The sequence below is a fragment of the Eleutherodactylus coqui genome, chromosome 1, assembly GCF_035609145.1.
Source record: "Eleutherodactylus coqui strain aEleCoq1 chromosome 1, aEleCoq1.hap1, whole genome shotgun sequence".
Lineage (NCBI taxonomy): Eukaryota > Metazoa > Chordata > Amphibia > Anura > Eleutherodactylidae > Eleutherodactylus > Eleutherodactylus coqui.
Window position 1 is genome coordinate 384,908,894 of NC_089837.1, and position 21,586 is coordinate 384,930,479.

At 41.9% G+C, this 21,586-nt stretch overlaps 1 protein-coding gene across 1 annotated transcript in view; it reads left to right on the forward strand.

Annotated features, from left to right (window-relative positions):
- JADE3 (jade family PHD finger 3) overlaps nt 1-20,848 on the forward strand; it is a 64,160-nt gene extending 43,312 nt beyond the window's left edge. Inside the window, exons 7-11 of the mRNA XM_066579478.1 lie at nt 235-402; nt 3,846-3,962; nt 4,902-5,390; nt 8,706-8,823; nt 13,709-20,848. Of these exons, the coding sequence (XP_066435575.1) occupies nt 235-402; nt 3,846-3,962; nt 4,902-5,390; nt 8,706-8,823; nt 13,709-14,589 (1,773 nt within the window). The 3' untranslated portion in view covers nt 14,590-20,848. The remainder of the gene's footprint in view (nt 1-234; nt 403-3,845; nt 3,963-4,901; nt 5,391-8,705; nt 8,824-13,708) is intronic.
- The last annotated feature ends 738 nt before the right edge of the window (nt 20,849-21,586 follow it).

Below are 21,586 nucleotides of genomic sequence, written 5' to 3' on the forward strand. Positions count from 1 at the left end.
AGGATGTTATACTGTCCGTATTCAGTGCCAAGACTGTTTATAACTACTATTCAGAATTTTGGTAGGATTCAATTTTTTTTGCTTTTTACTGTATAAGAAAGTTCATCACACTGCGCACTTTTCTACATAGCCAGCCAACAACAAAAAGTGTAACTTAAATGTAAACCTGGATGTTCTGATAAACTATAATGACGCTTATACCAGATGACATTTTTTTTTCTTCTCTGTTGAAAGGCGTGTTATGGCATCCTGAAGGTTCCAGAAGGCAGCTGGTTGTGTCGCACCTGTGTCTTAGGTGTTCATCCACAATGCATTTTGTGCCCAAAGAGAGGAGGAGCCATGAAGCCTACAAGAACTGGAACAAAGTGGGCCCATGTCAGCTGTGCGCTCTGGATACCAGAGGTACTTGTTCTGTGGTGGTACTGGTTTTCTTCTTTGTGGGCTGTCTTTAGGTATTGCCTCTGGAGTCATTGTCTGCAGTTAGAATTGAATGAGAGTTGTGCTGACTTTGCATTAATCATTCGTTTAGTTACAATTGTTGTTTTCATAAAAACTAAAGGGGTTGTCAGAGTATAATTTTTTTGTAAAGGCTGAGCATGCTGTAAAATAAAACAAATAGGTACTTGCCTCTTTTATCCTCCAGCAAGCAACAGAGTGTCTCCAGTGACCCCCTTCCTACTCCTCCATCAGTGCTGGCTGGAAGTCAGGTGACCGCTGCGACTAATTAAGGCCGCAACGTCCCGTACTACTAGCAGCACGGGACCCAGGATGTGTGTACTGGTGTCAGGAGCACAAGAGGTGGTGCTGCAGCCTGTAATTGGCCACAGCGGTCACCTGATCTCTGGCCAGTGCTGACAGTGGGAAAGTCACTGGAGCTGCTTTGCTGCTTACAAGGTGTTGAAGAGAGGTACGTATCTATTTTGTTTTTACAGTATGTTCAACCATTAATAAAAAAATATATATATATGTTGAGAAGCCCTCTAAGTAAACCCACATAAGAAAAAAGTAATCCTTACCAGTTTCCTTTAGCTGAAGTAGATCTTTTATTATGCTGCCTTAAACAAGGGCAACATAGTATAGGTGTGGGCCAAAATATGTTGAAAAGATAATGGCCAACTCACCAGAGCTTTAGTATGAACATGAGGTCGAGTTCACATTTATTATTGGTACCTAGAAACTTTTTTACTATATAATATGCAAAGCCCGTTATTAGGTCCTCTTTTTAAACCAAAATTATTTAAAATCCATTTTAAAAAATCATAAAACAAAGAAAAATGATATGAACAATATAATCCACATACATCAATTAGGAGTTTCAGTGAGCCTCTATCGCAGGGCCCTCTTGGCAGATAAACATATCCCTGAATGAATCCCCACATCTAGACTGCGATATAATCTCTTGCTGCAATCAACAATGTATATAGATAGATATAAATAATATAATGTGTATGTATGTAACAAATGTTATGTAAACATCACCAATAAACACAAGTACCGTTAGCCTGGGTTCCCACACAGTGGAATCCTGGCGGAAATCTCGCGGTTTGGTCGCACTTATAAACCGCGAGATTTCCACTGGGAGAAGCGCTGCTTCAAAACCCGCAGCACTTAGCTGCGGGTTTTGAAGCGGCCTGGCCGCTCGCTCTTCCGCTGCGGCCAGCACTCCCATAGAGGAGAGCGTGGCCGCAGCGGAGAAAGAAAAAGGAGCTTGCTGCAGCCGGCTAATCCGCACTGCAGTGCCGGCTGCCGCTTCGGCAGATTTGCCGTCCCGTGTGGACAAGATTTCTGAGAAATCTCGTCCACATGGCTGGCTAATCTCGGGATTAGCGGCCGCAGGCGGATTTGCCGAGGCAAAATTCCGGACGGAATTTCCACAGCAAATCCGCCCCGTGTGAACCCAGCCTTAAAGGGGTTGTCTTGCGGCAGCAAGTGGGGTTATACACTTCTGTATGGCCATATTAATGCACTTTGTAATATACATCGTGCATTAAATATGAGCCATACAGAAGTTATTCACTTACCTGCTCCGTTGCTAGCGTCCCCGTCGCCATGGTTCCGTCTAATTTTGGTGTCTTCTTGCCTTTTTAGACGCTCTTGCGCAGATCCGTCTTCTCCCTTCTTCTCCCTTCGGCTCCGCTCGGCAGCATCGGCATTTTGGCTCCGCCCCCTTGTACGCATCATCGCGTAGCTCCGCCCCCGTCACGTGCCGATTCCAGCCAATCAGGAGGCTGGAACCGGCACACATCATGGGGCGGAGCTACGCGATGATGCGTACAAGGGGGCGGAGCCAAAATGCCGACGCTGCCGAGCGGAGCCGAAGGGAGAAGAAGGGAGAAGACGGATCTGCGCAAGCGCGTCTAAAAAGGCAAGAAGACACCGAAATTAGACGGAACCATGGCGACGGGGACGCTAGCAACGGAGCAGGTAAGTGAATAACTTCTGTATGGCTCATATTTAATGCACGATGTATATTACAAAGTGCATTAATATGGCCATACAGAAGTGTATAGACCCACTTGATTTCGCGAGACCACCCCTTTAAGCTCAAATGGGAGTAAAACAACAGTTTTAAAACTACAACAACAATATATTCACTGATGCAGGCTGTTCTGAATCGCCTGCCACGATATAGACCTCGTTCAGCCTTAATGCATTGTTATAAAGCCAAAGGTTGATTCTATTCCTTAATAAGGTTTATAAGCAGACTTTGTCCTCCTAGCATTTATTTGAGCCAGAAAGTATTCCTGACTCTACACTATTATTAAAGAGTGACCTTCTCTGTCCGAACTTGGCATTAAGCTGCATTAACATCCTGACATATTCAGCAACATAATAGTTATTTGCCGGACCTTGGCACCCGCCACTTGACCACACCGTCTGTTTTAAGCATCGGAAAATGCCAGCAATGTATGTGTTGTGCCTCAACCATCTCTGAGTGGCGCTTACACCGTATGTTATGCAACTGTCATCTGAAACTTGTAATTCGAAGCGCCAACTTGGTTGTTGACAGTGGATTCTATTACAGAAGTCTGGATGTACAGGGGAAGCATTGTCACGGTGATCACTACTTGGTAGGCAGTGTCACTAATCCTTGAACAGAGATGTGCAGATATAAATGTTTCGTCTCCATATTAGTAATTGTTGCTAGTAGGCCAGCTACTGGGGATCTAGTCGAGATGACTTTGAAATGTGTTTGGCAATTAGTAGCAAATGCTAATCAACTAATTACTGACTTTGTTTTTGGATTTTCATTTTTAAATACATTTGGCTTAAAACGAGGTCTTGAGAGCCAGTTTTGCATATTTCAGGTCAACCTATGCAGCCATTTTGTAAAATACTAAGTTATCGAACAGAATCATAAGCAGAACTACCTTTGAGTCCACTGATGCATGAAGCCATGGCTGCGCCGCCATCCTAACCCTCGCTTCTGTGGTAGTGCCTATAGAGAGGCTGCTATCACTTAGGAGTTAAGAAGAACATGGTGGCAGCATTAGGCCTGTAATTATAGCAGACTCATAAATTAACTGAGATGGGCTGGATTCTAGTACAAGGCACTGCCCATCTCATATGTATGATACTGCTTCTGAATAGGCATTGAAATGGCTGTGTCGCTCCACCGATCATACATTGAGGGTCTATACTAGGATTAAGTCATTGACTAAATGCTCGGAGAATCCCCTCAATTAGGATAACCTACTAAAGTGACAGGTTTACTTTATGCAGAATGGTCCTTTTTTTACATTTTCACGTAATGACCTCTGAAACATTGAAATCACTGCTATGATATGTTGTGGTATGAAAGGGTTTCTACTCTGAACAAGTGTTATCAATGTTAACTCATGCAGGTGAGCATTGCTTGCCCTGAAAGGATGGAACCTATCACAAAGCTTTCTCATATACCTCCAAGCCGATGGGCATTGGTCTGCAGCCTCTGTAAACTTAAGACAGGAGCATGCATACAGGTAGAGTAAATCTCATTTTACTTTTAAAGATATTCTTTGTACTAAAGAATTCCCCCTTGATTGCTTAAATGTTTACTGCATTTTGAGATAACTTGTGTTAATATGATAGCCAATGTGATATCTAGCAAAAGTGCAAATCACTTTACCTAAAATGATCATTTAGTTCAAAAACACCACTAGGGGGTCTCCCTTCCTTCTAATTTGCTGACCACTGCCTGTTATCAAAGAAAATCCCTCTAGTTATAAAGATTTCAAGACAAATAGCAGGAAGTCGAAGGGGGTGGGGGTTGGGGATGACTCATGATGCACATAGAGGTCTCTGAAGAGGAGGGAGAGCGAAGCAGAGGTGCTGCAGTAGTAACCGTGTTTCCCCATAAATAAGGCACTGTCTTATATTAATTTATAGTAAGGCATTGGGTCTTATTTTCGGGTAATGCCTTATTTTACGTAGCAGACTTGGTCCAGGTCCCTCCGGCTGCTCTCTGGAGCTCCGGCACACTTCTTGCAGTCCACAGCCATCCACAGATGATTACTTCCTGGTTACAGGATCCATAAATCCCGCCTCCAGGAAGCGATGGCTCCGATTGGTTCTCAAGTGCTGCTCTGCCAATCAATGCAGCACTTGATGAACCAATTACAGCAATCATATAGGTTCATTGAACGCTACACTGATTGGCTGAGCAGAGCTCGATAATCAGTTAGAGCCATTGCTTCCTGGAGGTGGGATTTATGAATCCCTTAACCAGGAAGTGATCTTCTGTGGGCGGCCTAGGACTGCAAGAAGCACGCCGCAGCATCAGGAGGGACTCGGGCCAAGCCTGCTAGGTAATATATTCAATTTTTTTTTAAAAATGTAATTCAGGTAGGGCTTATTTTCGGGGTAGGGCTTATATTTCACATATTGTCTTCTATGTCACTGATTCTATTTTCTTTGCGCAGTGCTCAGTTAAGAGCTGTATCATAGCCTTTCACGTCACTTGTGCATTTGAGCACAGTTTGGACATGAAGACTATACTTGATGAAGGGGATGAAGTTAAATTCAAGTCTTATTGCTTGAAGCACAGTAAGAACAAACACTGTCCGGCAGACCAGGACGAGCCTGACAAACCTCATGTAGACAACGACAGCTCATATGGACAAACACAAAGTGAGAGTGAGAAAACCAGCCTCCGCGCTCAGAAACTGAAGGAGTTGGAGGAAGACTTTTACACTATGGTGAACATAGATGATGTGGCAGCTGAAATGGGATTGCCCAAGCTAACTGTGGACTTGATATATTCTTTCTGGATGTTGAAACGGAAAAGTAATTTTAATAGACCGCTTTTACCACCTAAAGAGGAGGAACAGAATGGATTGATACAACCCAAGGAGGACAGCATTCATACCAGGATGAGAATGTTCATGCACCTTAGGCAAGACCTTGAGAGAGTAAGTTAGGTGTAAAATCACAGCAGTGCCAGAGTGGTAACTTATCTGACCTACTCTCCCCAAGCTGGCTATATTTCTTTTTACTATTTGTTATGCGAACTTTGGGTTTTGCCTGGAAAACCACTTCGATGACCTATCCTGAGGATGGGTCATCAGTGGTTGATCGCCAAGGACCCATCGCACGGACTCCCTGGCGATTTCCAGATCGTCTAGCCTGCTGTCAGTGCAGCGGGCTTCACTCCCATTGAAATCAATGTTTTCTATTTCACTTCCGCATCTGACCTCAGTGTCTGAGGAGAAAGTGCCAGAAATGTAATAGCTGCTTCAGCTCCCATTTCAATGGAAGTAAAGCCAGTTAGGTCAATTCAATCCCATCTTCCATAAAGTACGTCCGGCCCGCTGCAGTGACAGCAGGCTGAGAGATCAAGTGATTGCAGGAGATACAGTGTGGCGGGTCCCTGGCAATTAACTATTGGCAACCTATAATGAGGATAGGTGGGCAATAGTTTTTGCCTGGAAAACCACTTTAAAGTGAATGTTCACCTTTGAATTGATCCACATAAGTTCAGTAACTACTGTAAAAGCAGGTATTATCTTGTGTTGGTCTTGAGGTACAGCCTGTATGATTGTGTAGAACTGCATTTACAACTCTACAGGCCTTAAATCTCTCGGCATGCTTACTTGTCGACTGCACAGTGAACTCTGGTGATTTTCCTTCTAGGAAACTTAGTCTCTACTCATCTTAACCCTTTGCAATCCAATTTTGGATTCAGGGTTTCCTAGGGGTTTTTCTCTTTCTGCCATTATACAATGGCGCCACCTACTAGCTAGATACAGTACTGTGGTATTGGACATGCTGGAGAGGCCCCCGACAACAGATCAGCCAGTAATATACAGTAAGAATACCCTGCCGGACGTCTTCCGACATCAGAAGCTGTGCAGCCTTCAATCAGAAGGTCTTTAGACGGCAGACAGTGGATTGGAAAGGGTTAATGTCCAGCAATCTGATTGTAGAAAATACTAAATGTCCTTCTACATTCTAGGAGCTGAGCTGTAGGATATGTTCAATTGTGGCAGATTTGTTACGGAAGTTTCTGCAACTGAAAAATCTATTGCATACATCTGAATGTGGTTGTTTCTACAGCCCCATACGGATAAATAGGACAATGGCAGAAACTTTGTAGGTCAGAAGCCTCTTTCTAATGCAAAAACTTGTATTGAGCCATGCTAAGTATATTTAAAGGGAGAAATCATGAGGGAGGCACTTTCATCTTTTCTAGTTTGCAAGTTTGATTTTTTTTTTTATTCACTCGTGGTCTTTCAGCTCTGTTACATTGATCCTTCCTCTCTATGTACCAGAGCCAAAACATCGGGGTTAAAAGATGCATCTTTTACAATGCAAATCTGGAGTGTGCTGCCCTTGTTTATATCTTTGTTTTTTTAACTAAGGACTACTACAGTCTTGCCTCTTCTGTGTCATTTGGGGGTCATTCGGTATAGCGCCTGCCACTAGGAGGCGACACTAAGCAAAGAAAGTGTACTTTCCAACCAGCTTATACCCTTCCTGCAGACACTGAACTGAATCAATTTTAGCTTGGTATCTGTAGGAGGCAGATGTCCTGTTCTGCAGGTCTTCTGTCTTTCTTATAGTTTATTATTTTACCTTTTTCCCATGTAGAATTAGGGATGAGTTGACTTTCCTGATTGTCCCAAAGTGGGGAGGGGGAACAGCGCTGCATCAGACACACTGTTACTTCCTCCTCTAAGAAGACAAACTAGAACAGAGTAGCACTAACTTCTCTGTATCCCAGTGACTCCTACCTGCTTCTCCCAATTCCAACAATTTTCACAACTAATTGATATTCGCTGAGGAGGTTGACTATAGGAGTGCCAAGAGAAGAGGATGAAGACGACATGAGTAAACGGAATTAGCTAAGTATGTCACAATCGCCCCTCTCCTCCACATCTTCGACACCTCACAATACTCCTTGAGTGTACCACCTCCTTATCCTCTTCTCTCATACCTAAGTCAACAGATAACTACAGGATCCTACTCTTCCCGCCATTCCTTACAGTTCATCTCTTTGTATGACTGCCCACCATGCAAACACTAGTCGCCATCCATGGCCAATGATCCTCCGCCCAACCCCTCTCACTTTGTTGGCGCACACCTGTACTAGCATATAGGATTCCTGTCCTCTCACTACTGTCTCTCCAGGATGGTGCTGTTTTGCATTGCGCCCGGCACCTCTGCTGGGTCAGCGCTTCTAATCTCTGTCCCAGATTTTAGGCCTTCATAGGCTGTGGTCAGAAGTTGGAACGTCTGTCTCGCCCGGCAGCTCCAACTTCTGATTGGCATGCTGATTTGGGCAAACTTCCCTCTTGCAGGCTGGCGCTTCTAATTGAGCTCTCGGCTTCTAGGCCTCTACCAGCCGCTGCAGAAGTTGGCACTTCTGGTTGACATATAGGTGGGGGTTGGGACTTCCTGTCTCCTGCTCTGTATCGCTGCAGACTGTCAGCTACCTCCAACCCCACATCAATTTCGCCTTAGGTCTTTCTACTCTCACTGCCACCCTCCCTCTGTAGTTGAATATGCAGAAGCATAGATATGTGGTTTTATAGCACCCTACACGGCCAGTCAGCCTGAGGGATGCTATACTCGTATCTCGCCTTCTTCCCTCATACACACAGACATACAATGCCCCCAGACAGGGACTAACTGTTACCCCTTTATGACCAGTCAGATTTCATAAACATGACTTTTCTGGAGCAAGACCTAACTTCTTCACAGCCCCCGGAGCTTACTTTGGAAACCATTTACGGCCTCTATGACAGCTGTAGAGGTAATACCCTGACCATAGAACACCCTTGACTGGGGGCAGCATGGATCTCAGCCTATCTTGTTGCCAGGCAATCAATAGGGTAAACCCCTTCACTCGGCACCCACTGCTTGGGGGCATTGGCCTCCCTTCTGGAGTAGGTAGGCTCGCCCCTTTCACAGTATCATATCGCACAGGGTGGCCATGCTCATGTGTAGCAGAGCATGAAATGGATGGGAATTATGGAAACCACTGCAGAAAAGTACTCTTGCCATGTCCGTAAGTAATAACCATAGATGTGGTCTGCTCTGCAACTATAAAATTGACTTGTTCTCCGGATCAGTGTGGACCAAATTGCTAGATGTTATGACCGCTCCCAATGATCGGAGATACAACTTCTGTTGGGGACATATCTGTTAAGACAACAAATGTTCTAAAGAGGTCTGTGTGTGACTTTTATCTTTTGATTTTGATGTATGTTTTTCTGTTAAAACAGGTACGAAATTTGTGCTATATGGTCAATAGAAGAGAGAAACTCAAACTTTCCCACAGTAAAGTCCATGAGCAAATCTTCAATTTACAAGTACAACTTGTCAATCAGGAGATGGCAGCAGGTAACCTACTTTTCACTAAGCCATTAAAAAGGTTAATTGGTCTCTGTGAGGGAATTCAGTACCAAATGGTTTAGACAAGGTATTGCTGTAAAAATTATTTTTATACTTTATCGTATCATAGTTTTTTTTAATGTCCGCACAGTATGTAAGACTGTTCAGAATTCCGTCATTTCATTTTGTCTGTGGTTTCCATCATAAATGCAGGAAAAATAGTGAAGCATGTTGTATTTTTTTTCCCCTGGTAAAACGACTCAGTCAGATGGAACCCATTAGTCAGTGGCTTCCGACAGGCACCGCCGGTTCCATCATTCAAACATAGCACACGCCTCCCCTTTTTATTTTTTGTTCTTCAGTTTTGTAGTTTGGGTAATATGGAGTCTTGGAAGCCTCTTTTCTTACCTGGACCCCTGTTCCTGAGGTGCCCCTGGCAGGGTCAGCATGCACACAGCAAGCTTGACTTTTTCAGAAGGCTGTATCCACCACGCACTACCTTTTATCTCTATGGGAGTGCACTTGCTTCATCGGGGAACACCACAGGAACGTGTGATGGGAGAATATCAAAAAGAGCCTCCCAGGACTGCACGTCACCTAAACTATTAGTATATACCTTAAGTTTATGGAGCTTATACTTTGACAAGTCTCCTTAACCCCTTGAGTGGCGGGTTTCCTACCACCCTGTCGTGCCCACCAGGGCAGGTTTTTTAAAATGGTCTAATCATTGAATTTCAACTAATTTTGCAGTTGCGTCTCAAGAGCCATAACTTTTTCATTTTTCCATTGACATGGCCATATAAGGGCTTGTTCTTTGCGGGACAAGTTGTGATTTTTTTAAACAGGGGGGAGGAAAAAAAGAAATGGGGAAAAAAGAAAAAAAGGGGCCATGTCATTAAGGGGTTAAATAATGCATTAACTTTCTTTCTCTGGGTCATTACGATGCATGGATACCACATGTGTGATTGTATTTTGGATTTTTTTACAAAGTAAAGGGAGACAAGTGTTTTTATAATTTTTTTAATAATTTTTTAACTTCTTTTTTATTTATTTATTTATTTTTTTTGTCCCTTTAGGGGACTTCCACAGGGACCCATCAGGACCCCTGATCACATTCTGGGGGTCCGATGGTTCAGCCCTTTACATGCTGCAGTGACAGCCCTTTACATGCCGCAGTCACATAGACTGCCGCATGTAAAGGGTTAACACAGCAGAGATCGGAGGTTTTCTCTGATCTCTGCTGTAAGAGCTGGTACCTAGCTGTCCTCTGACAGCTAACAACCAGCTCTCCCTGCCACAGAGACCATCGGCTTGCTTCTGACAAGCCGATGGTCTCTATGGCAACCTGTAAACAAAGCAGGAGATTGCCGACATATCGGCAATATCTTCTGCTGGTTTTTCAAAGCCCTTGCTTTGTTCTCTGTGGGTCTGTGCAGGCAGAGCACAGTGTCACAGCTTGTGGCATTGTGCTCTGCAGCTCCCATAGTGATACATGGCCCGGAAATCTTCCGGGCTATGTTGCTATGAGCAGTGGAGCTCGTCCCGGAAAATTTCCGGCCGTGCCACTCAAGGGGTTAAGTGGGAGAATCCACTACATTATATCTGCATGTAGATTATGCATTTAGTCTTGGGTCTCACTCACACAATATATTATCCATGTTGGAAAAATGCTAGGTGGGTTTCAATGAAAATCCGTATCAGAAAACTGCGCAGATGCCATGGGTTTCTGGTGCAGAATCTCGGTAAAATAGAAGCACTAAGAGTCTGATGTGTATTTTCTGATGATTCGCTGGCTGTAAGTATTTCACAGATATGTTTGCTGTTGAAATTTTGGAAGGAAATTACACAACTATTCTCAGAACTAAAACAGGAAGATGACTTTGCACACAGGGAAAGTCTTTCTATGGGCTTTTTGTCCATTGTGAGCCGCATACAGATACTCTGGCTCTTGCTAGCCAGGGCCAGGTGCTGTAATGGGCATTTGTAGCACTTGGCACTTGCATAGAGAATATCCTGTGACAGCACAAGAATTTGCTGCAGTATGAGCTATATGAATCTGATTGATATTCTTAACACACAGCATGTTTTGGACAGTCCTTCTGTGCTGGCGAATGGAGGCATTCTTAAAGATTGCTTATATTTGTATGTGAATGGGCAGCAGGAGTTAGATTTTGTACTGATACTTAAGTGCAGATTCTAAACTCTCTACGGTCTTTTTTTTTTTTACTCTCTATTTAAAGTCAACTCCTGTGGGACTGTCGTCAGGAAGTGGCATGCATGGTAGCCAGGTGCTCAGGGTTATTCCTAGATGGCCTCATGAATGAATGCGTTCTTTGTACTGGGACACATAATGACTTTCTCCAGTACTGACAGTCTTATTTAGATGCCGGGTAATCCTCTAGTTGTGAAAACTTGTCTTCGTATTCTGGATTTAAAAAAAAAAGGCTAATTTAATTTTTGCACAAATGTTTTTATACAATTGTATGAATTTCTCACAATTTTCTAAATTTTCATTTGAAGTCCTTCATTAGGAACCTTAATTCACTGGATGTATCCTGGTTATATACTGATCACACAGGCATGGCTCAACAGAACTCAAATCTTTGATATCTGTAGTATAAGGATTCTTTCTCATTTGGATTTCCTGAACTGTTCAAAAAATGTGCAACAAATGGCATCAAAATTCTCACGATTTGATACAGATATGATTTGGATTTCAGCCCTTCAGTTGAATTTCAATTAAAGGAGATGTCCCGCGCCGAAACGGGTTTTTTTTTTTTTAAACCCCCCCCCCGTTCGGCGCGAGACAACCCCGATGCAGGGGTTAAAAAAACCACCCGCACAGCGCTTACCTGAATCCCGGCGGTCCGGCGTCTTCATACTCACCTGCTGAAGATGGCCGCCGGGATCCTCTGTCTTCATGGACCGCAGGGCTTCTGTGCGGTCCATTGCCGATTCCAGCCTCCTGATTGGCTGGAATCGGCACGTGACGGGGCGGAGCTACACGGAGCCCCATAGAGAAGAGGAGAAGACCCGGACTGCGCAAGCGCGGCTAATTTGGCCATCGGAGGGCGAAAATTAGTCGGCACCATGGAGACGAGGACGCCAGCAACGGAGCAGGTAAGTATAAAACTTTTTATAACTTCTGTATGGCTCATAATTAATGCACAATGTACATTACAAAGTGCATTATTATGGCCATGCAGAAGTGTATAGACCCACTTGCTGCCTCGGGACAACCCCTTTAAACGTGCGACATCTGCGGTGGATCTGCACCAAAACCCATACCAATTTTCTTGCACATTTTTTCCGCTGCAGAAACTCTGCAGCAAATCAGTTGTGTGAAAGCGCCCTAAGGGTAGGTTCACACGGTGGGACTTACCGCAGAATTTTCCATGTGAATTTCACCTTTAAAAAAAACATGTCAATCTGTATTTTGGGTGCGGATCCACACACAGAATTTACCCTGTCAATGGGCAACATCTGCGTGAAGAGCCTAAACAAAAAGTGATATGTCACTTCTTTTTAGTTTCCATGCCGGAATTCTGCACATGGATTTTGTCCCTTGACGAGGTTTGGTCCTGGACTTTAATCCCGGCTGATAGCAGAAGTACGGCATGGGACTAAAACCTCTGTTCCTGCAATCAAGCAGGAGTAGGACAGGTTCTCGGCTGCCAGACACAGCTGAGGACTCAAAGGCGAATGGAGAAGCGTTTTTTAACTGCTTCTGCCTTTTCCTTTCCATGCTACATAGCGCTCAACGAGCACTATGTACTAAAGAGTGAAAGTGGAAGTATTACTTCCACTATGTGACCTGGTGATCACGTGGCCGCCGGGTGCCCCTTGTTACAGCAGACCTTGATCAGCTCTGCCAGTTACTACAGGGTAATAATTTTCTCTGTAACTGGGGCTCCAAGTACAGTGGAAAATTATGAAGTGAAAAAAAAGAAATACAATGTCAATGACTTCACTCCCCTCGCCAGAGGTCTTATAGGACGTCAGAGAGGGACACAGATGGTAAAAAAAATAGTTATAAAAAAATAATTACAAAATAAAATAAAAATGTATACATAAAGAAAATAACCCAAAGCCGATGCCAACCAAAACTGTCGATGTATGCGCCCTGTAATCCAAAACTATACATATTATATATCAAAACATCTGAAACAAAATAAGGAACCCGTTACTTTATTTTGATGTAAATATAGTTTTAAAATTAGTATAACATTTAAATATTTTTTTAAATTCAAACCCCAATAAAACTAAATGGGAAAAAAACATGAAAAACTAAAGCAAAATGCAGCAAAAATCATTTTGATGTAAAAAAGGGCAGTAAAACCACCACATGGGTAAAATCCTCTAAAAAGTGTCTGGTCCTTTAGAACTAAAGCACCCTGGTCCTTAAGGGGTTACGGCCCTATTACACATGAATTTAAGTCAGAACGAATATACCACCAGTGGAGACTTACTGATCCCATACTGTTTACTAGGCATTCATTGACACTGAATAATAATTGGGTAGTTTCAATCACTCATTTGGAAAATAATCACATCTTTAGTTAATCCTTCTGCCAAAGCTTTCTATTCGGTAAATTGTATGATGCCGATTTATCCTAAAAGATTTTCAGGTCCGCATGGAAGATCCAATCAGCAATCATCGTTAATGATTTATAAGCTGAACGTTTGCTGTCTGCACGCATTTACACCTAACAATTATTGTACAAACCGCTCGCTGTAACGATTATTTGCACAATAATTATGCTTTGTAAAAAGTGGCCTTTTATTTAATTTTTATGAATACTCTACTATCACCACATGTGATTCCTGGCCTGTAATATTTTGTTCCTTTGTGCATGAGATTACTTTCTAATATATTTGCTGGTTTTTTCTTTAGGACAACCATTAACAAGTGCGCTGGAGAATACACTATTTTACCCTCCTCCAAGGATAACGTTGAAGTTAAAAATGCCAAAATCCACACTAGGAGACTGTAAAAACAGTTCACTGAGAACTGGAAAACGTTCAGGCCTTCTAGATAAAAACAATACTTCACATCATGGCAAAGAACTACAGAAGTCTTCAGAGGTCCTCACTAAACACTACTCCCACTTTGCCTCCGAGCAAAGAAGGAATGGATTACTAGACAGTAGTAATCCTCGGATTGAGAATCAGGAACCAGTGACGCAGCAGACTTCACGGTATAGGAGCTCAGGTAAACCCATGTCTCTACAAGCTGTAATCCATGGACAGTCTTCAAATGGAAGTGGAAAAGTTCAGCAAGAACATCTCAAGTCAAGCAAGTCTAATGGAATTTTACGTTCTACTGCAGAAAGAATCCAAAGGGACAGCTTAAGCCAAACCTCTCGTGAACAGGAGTCTTTGATCACAACACATCTCTCCAGTCCAGGCACCTATAGGAAGTCCAACATTGAACATTTTAGCCGATCATTCAAGGAGACCACCAATAGTTTGGTAAGGACTGCAGAAGAGCTACGAAGCTGTGAAAAACCTCAAAAAAAGCAGTCTGCAAAAGAGCGTTTGTGGAACAAGCAGACTATTGAATGCCAGTCTTCTGGGACTCCGTACCAGGACAACGATGGCTATTGTCCCGACCTAGAACTGAGTGACTCGGAAGCGGAAAGTGATGAAAATAAGGACCACATGCGACTGAGGAGAGGCAGCTTAAGTCGAGAAAGCCCAAACAGAGACTCAACTAGAAACAGTCGGAACAAAAGCAAAAAAAGTATGATTCCACACAGTTCAGGACAGAGGTGATGGCTTGTGACTCCCTGAATCCAATTATTTAATGCTTGTGCATATTGAAATGCCAAAAAGAGAGCCTCCATATCCAGAAATCCAGTGATTAAGGGGAAAAAATTTCTTTAAAGCTGGATTTTTTGTAGAAAGGTCATTCTAAAGATGTGATTGTGTCATTAATCTCGGAGAGTGCACAAGCTGCAGCATTACTTTATATGAAGCGGAGCCCAGAAGAATATGCACAATTTTTATAGTGTTTAACACCAAAATGTTCTTAAATAAACAATACAAACACATTGGTTTAATTTATCTGGAAGAAAAACTCTATGATGATTTTAATATGCTTTTAAATCACTTTGCTAACAATTGAAAGTATTACATTGTGTAAATACCTTGTTTTTAATGTGAGTTTTTACGGCACTGTACAGGACTGCTGGTTGTGGAATGCAATGGGTGTAAATATCGGAAATGTAGAACTACCAGATGCAAATGTGTGAATATTGTTTACAAGGGAAATGGTAACATTACATTATTTATCAACCTACTTCAGTCACACTGAAAAGGAGACGTTGAGCATGGGGCAAGTGCATGAAGAATCATCCACATAATCTGTAGAGTTTAGCCATGGCAGCTTGGGGAAAATAGCACTGAGAATTCACAACAGAACACCCCGTCTTCTTCGAACACCCCCAAAAGAGAGAAAAAAACAAAGCTAAGAACCGTTTTTTTTTTAAGCAGTTGGAATATCGGCATTGTTTGATCTACCCCTCCAGATGCTACATCTGTACTTAAAGGCGGTCATCAGGTTCTCTAAAACTTGAAGGCCTATCCTTAGGATAGTTCACCAATATTAGATACTTGGTTGTCTGAATCTTTGCTTCTCTGCTGATCAGTTTGTGAGACTACCACCACATTCTTTTCTTTTACCAGGCACCGCTCTGTAATTTTAGTAGCATTCCTGCCTGGTATTTCCATTTACTGCAGCTTTATCTCAATCAAGGGAAAGCTACCAAGCTTTAGTCAACTAATACCAGCCCAGGCAGCTACTTAAAGCACATAGCTGTGCCTAGTAAACAGTGACTGGTAGTGCTGTGGTCCCCTCAAACATGATTGGGGTGCCAAGTATCTGGCCTTCACCAATTTTTAACCCCTTAATGCTATATGATGTACAGTTACATCATGGAGGTTTAGGGTTTGTATGGAGCGGGATTAGGGGTAGATTTTGCTCTGTACAATGCAGGTGTCTGATGTTTTTGACAGCCGGACCCCCCTTCCCCTTCCTTCCTGCAACAGCCTGTTATCCCTTTAAGTCTTGCTGCCAATTTTGACAACAGTATTTCAATGGTACAATTTGATTTCGAGGGTCCTGAACAGCCCCACCTTCATGAGATTGTGGGATGCTGTTTAGTTGCCATGGCAGCTGGGGGCCTTGTGATGTCTCCTAGGGCTGCCATTGCAGGTTGCCTATGAAGCCAAGCTTGTGGCTTGGTAGACTGCCTTTCAAATCGCAGTATAATGTAATACTATAGTATTTGATCGTAGGTTCAAGTCCCCTATGGGGACTAAAAGTGTAAACATAAGTAAAAAATAAAAGTTTATTAATTATTTTAAAAAAATGTTTCGCTGCATCCATAAAAGTCCAGTCTATCAAAGTAATGCATGATGTAACCCACACAATGAACGTCCGGAAAAAATAAGTTAGAATTGCGCTTTTTTTTCATCACCCAAAAGCAATCAAGGATTCGTATGTACTCCAAAATGGAACCAGTAGAAACTACAGGATGTCCCATAAAAAATAAGCCCCCACACAACTGAAGGAAGGAAAAAATAAAGTTATGGCTGTCAGAAGATGGTGGCAGAAAATAATTTTATTCTCCAGATAGATTTTATTTTTTACAAGTCGTACAACAGCAAAAAAAACCGTATAAATTTTGTATTGTCGCAAAAGTACTGACCCAAGTTATGTCATTTTTGCTGCAGTGTGTATGCCATACCCCCAAAGATGGCGGAATTGTGTTTGTTTCCATTTCGCTCCACTTAGAATTTTTTTGTAAAAGTTTTTCTATACATTATATGGTACATTTAAATAGTACTTTTGAGAAATACAACTCTCTTCGCAAAAAAACAAAGCAAAAACAACAAGCCCTCAGACAGCTATATAGATGGATAAATAAATAAGTTATGATTTTTTTTGGAGCGTAAGGAACAAAAACCAAAAATGAGACGATGGGGGGAGGCCGCACCCTTAAGGGGTTAATGATGGACCATCACATTTAAAGGGAGTCTTTTAGTAGTTCTGACTATCCAAAACTATTAACCGTTTTATGTGGGGTCCGGGGAGCAGTTTTATCCCCCACAATGCCTCAAGTGCCATGAGGGCAGGACTTCTCTCTGAGGTGCCATCCGCACTGTCCACTGATCTACTCTGGATACTACAACTGTCAGTTCAAGCTGTGCAGCATTTCAATGAGGAATAAGAAGGGCACTTCAAAGAGAAGTCCTGGCCTAATGGCAATTGCATTGCTGAGGGGGATAAAATTTAAGTGTTCTACAAGCTGAGGATAGTGGCTACATACTCGCAGGTATGCTTTACAGCTGCTCCCTGGTCCCTACATAGAGCTGTCAGCATTTTTGCAGTGTCAGGACTGCTGACCGACTTGCTTCTAAAGAACAGGTTAACCCCTTTACCACCTGGCACATGAGCGCAGACCACTAAAGGGAATCTGTCCCCATCTTTTTGCAGCTCTCCCTGATGGCAGCATAAACTAGTGATGGGTATGATGATTACAGTTCCATGTGTGCTATATGTATTTCTGAAGTAGATGGAAGAAAATTGCATTTTACTGGTAGCAGCAACACAGAATAATCCTTGATACTCATAAGCCGGCCCCACCAACCAACCCTCCGCCGTTGATTGACCGGTATCTCACTATGCACAGTAATAGGAAGACTGAACAGCCACAATTCGTTGTGGCATAGATTCCACTAGGTATTGAAATAGTCCTGCAGGAATATTGGCCAAAGCAGGCTATAACCTCTTGCATTGTTGTAGATTATTTAGAAGTACTGCTATATTCTGAATAGCTGACAGAAAGGGTTATTTCATGCTACTTGTGCCAATTTATGACCATCTCAGCACGGTGCAACAGAAGTCTGGATTTGTCTGACCATGTGATGTTTTTCCACTGCTCCGTGATTCAATTTTTGCACTCTTTTGCCCATTAGAGTCGTGCCTTTCTGTTTCTCTTAGCCGTGCCACTCAAACTGGTTGTCTGTTCCTATAGCCCATCCATGCGAAGAAGCAAGTTGTGCATTCAGACACATTAGTTGGAGCACCAGCATTTTATTTCGCTGATTGGCTTTGCATCGCCTGGTCATCAGAATGATTCTTGACATCCTCCTCTGACTCCTTTCCCTGACTATTTGTTTACATCCACAGGATTCCCTTTCCCTGAACGCTTTTTTCCCTCACACTAGTCCTGAGAAAAACCCTTAAAAATGCTGTGATTTCATGCAATCTCCTAGAAATACATTATATGCAGTTTCACCAGAATGCCCTACCCTTGTGCCACATGTGATTTTAACCAAACAGAACTCTTAACTCTTCATAGACCATCCTTGGTGGATCTTCCTGACGTTAACTTCTGTTGTTAAAAAATATATAAGTCAATGCTACTTTTATTGATGGGTCTGAAAAATATAGCGGGCTGCTATTTTCTGTAATTTGAACAAAAAAAAATCGACATGCTGTTTTCATCGTGTTCTTGGTTTTACAATAGAAGTTACAGGATCCAACATTATATGTTAACACGGTCATTCTGTTTTAGCAGTGGAGCGGCCTGGCCTAAGGTGCAACTACCAGTTTTGGCAATAATTGTATGCAAATAATATACATACCTGATCACCAATGTCTATATACAACCATAACTAAGTCTATTGGGCTTCATGACTTTTTTATTTCTTTTTTTTTTTTTTTGAAGACCATTTTGATGCATGACTCACATTTGTTTACCTTTTTATAGATTTGTTGTACTTTTGGCTGGTACTAACATACGTCGTGTATCAACTGACAAAGCTAGGAGACATTTGTGGACCTGAGGCCTCTTATGTTCAGCATTGTATACTAAGGCTATTGTATGGCCTTACAAATACATACTGAATGACGGAAATGTTACATTTCAGCATTCATCTACTGGATTCATTCTATGCATCACTAGCAGCAATTGTAACACTTCTGATTGATACACTCAGATAGTGGAGTAAGCCTTTTTTTCTCTACATCAATGCCAAGAACAAATGCAATGACTTTAAACACCTAGATGGAAGATTACAGCTAATGGCCTTTTTACACGGGCCGACCGTTGGGTAAATGACTGCGCGAGTGCTAAAGTTGCAGAGTGTTTACACTGACCGACTTAGCGCTGTATCACGGGCTTCTCGCTCAGCGCTTCACCTTCTATGTAAAGCGCTGAGGGAGCGCTTACACTGAACATCAAGCCCGCGATCCAGCGATTGGTTTTTATGCTGACTGAAAATCGGTAATAACGAATAGTGAACAATTTTTTTTTCATTTATCTTCACAATTATTGCTCAAATTGCTTCACTTGAATTCATTTTGAGTGGTAATTGTCCTGCAAAAATGGCCCATAAAGCTTATATCTAAGTATCTGATTAAAGCCCGTGATTGGCTTTTAAATGGTGCCATGATGAAAGCTAGAAGTGCAATATTCAGATCGGGGATCACACTTGTTAAGGCTTTCTACGTTTTTCTTCAATTATTTTCCTCCTAGTAAAGGCGTAAGAAGATACCTGTGACTTAAAGGGGTTATCCAAGAAATATTTTTTTTTCTTTAAGGTCCACATGCCAAAAAAAAATTACCTTATACTTGCCGTTACTGAGTCCCTTCATCTCTTGCACCAGCAGTTCCGGCTTCTCTCTTGTGACATGTTGTTTTCGGGCTGCAGCAATCTGTGTATGGGATGTCACAGGTTACTACAGCCAATCATAATCATTAACACTCAAGTGCTGAGGTCTGTGATTGGCTGTAGCAACCTGTGACATCCTGTACACAGGCTGCTGCCAGATATCCTAGCGAAGACGCAAGGATGTGGTGCAGGAGCTGCTGGGAGAGGCGAGTATCAAGTGGTTTATTTTTATATACGGGGAGCAGGATTCTTAAAAATATTTTAACTATGACAACCCCTTTAATTGTTTACTGATGTTACTTGATTTTGTGAAGACATTGCTTTGATGCAAAATTGCTTGAGCATGTCTAGCAGTGCAATGTTCTTGATGGTATTTTCACGATGTGCCAGGTGTCTACAATCAGAAAATACATAGGGATTGGATGATATTTTTCCTTTTATTTATATTTCATTATTTTTGTATATCCGGTGTGAAAATAAGCATGAAACCTCTGGCTGTGAAGTAATAAGGATTGAACTCTAAATGAAATTTTTGTATAAAATTTAGTTTAGCCATCAGTGAAGGTTGTTGAGTATTTGTTAAAACACTAAGCTAACTTTTATTTTAAAGGGTTGTTTTAAAAATGACAGAAAAGTGTGATCACTGATGGTTGGGTCCACAATCTATGGAGAAGTGGGTGAATTCGGAAACAGTCATTATGTATTGATATTAAAGAAAGTTAATCCGGTTCTCTCTTGTAAACAACATGTCACAAGAGCGAACCAGAACTGCTGGTGCAAGAGATGAGCACCCTAACTTGACGTACTTCCTTTGTGTTTTGAATGCATTGATCGGTTCAGTAGATTGGTATGGGGACTAGGAGCTAGATGCCCAATGACCAGAATTGTGTGAAGTTCCACTTGAGGTAAGGACTATGTCTCTGCTAAATATATTGGTGCTATCTAATCCGTGCAAAATAAATGTCTAATTGGCAACCAAAATGACCTACTACAGTTGATTCATTGTTTGATGTATTTATGGGTGATGGTGCAAGGCAACTTTTAGATCTTCCAACAGTATTGCACTCACGCTAAGTTATGCTGTCTCTCAAAAAATCATGGAGTCAAGTCGTGGCTTACAAAGACTGTGACGCCATAGTATAGGCAACTGTAGTGTATTTGACTCCTCTACAGATCCGTTCGTCCCCTGTATATTTGTACATCATGAAAGGTGTTTTGTTTTTGTTTTTTTACTTTTTGAAACATATATAAATATGTATATATTCAATTTTCAAAAATGGACTGAGCCTTTTCTGATGTCCCTAATGTTTTACAAGTACTTTTTCATTAAATTATGTATTTGCCAACCTGATATTTAGAGTCTAATTTATTTACACTAAGTTGTTTTACAGCTTTTTAATGCACATTTTATGCAAGCTATGTAACACAAGTATTACATTAGTTGTACTGGAGTTTTAGTATATGTTAAGGTAGTGTAAAAATGTTGAACTGACAGGATTACACTGTTCTAATATTAGAATTAGAGGCTGTGGGCAATTTTTTTCCCTTAAATGGATGCATTTGACTACCATTTTTGCAATAGGGCTTGATTTAACCCTTTGCAATCCAATTTTGGATTCAGCATGTCCTAGGGCTTTCTCTTTCTGCCATTATACAATGGCGCCATCTCTGGCTAGAGCCAGTACTGCGGTATGGGACATGCTGGAGAAGCCCCCAACAACAGAGCGGCCAGTAATATACAGTAAGAATACCCTGCCGGACATCTTCCGACATCAGAGCTGTACAGCCTTCAATCAGAGTGTCTTCAGACGTGAGCAGTGGATTGGAAAGAGTGAAAATGTTATATTGTTTTGTCTGCTGCAGCCTTTGTATATCATTTTATATGAAACCTACAGTCTTAAGGTACCTTTTACACAGAAACTGTCTGTAAGATAGTTGCTCTGAAAAGTCTTTAAAGCGTATGAACCACAGTTGTACATTTGCTTTTACACATAGTGATGTTTATTTATTCGTTGTTGCCGAGCTATCGTTCATAGAGGGATCTCCATGCAATTTCATTCACACGTCATTCAAATACGAACAAATGTGA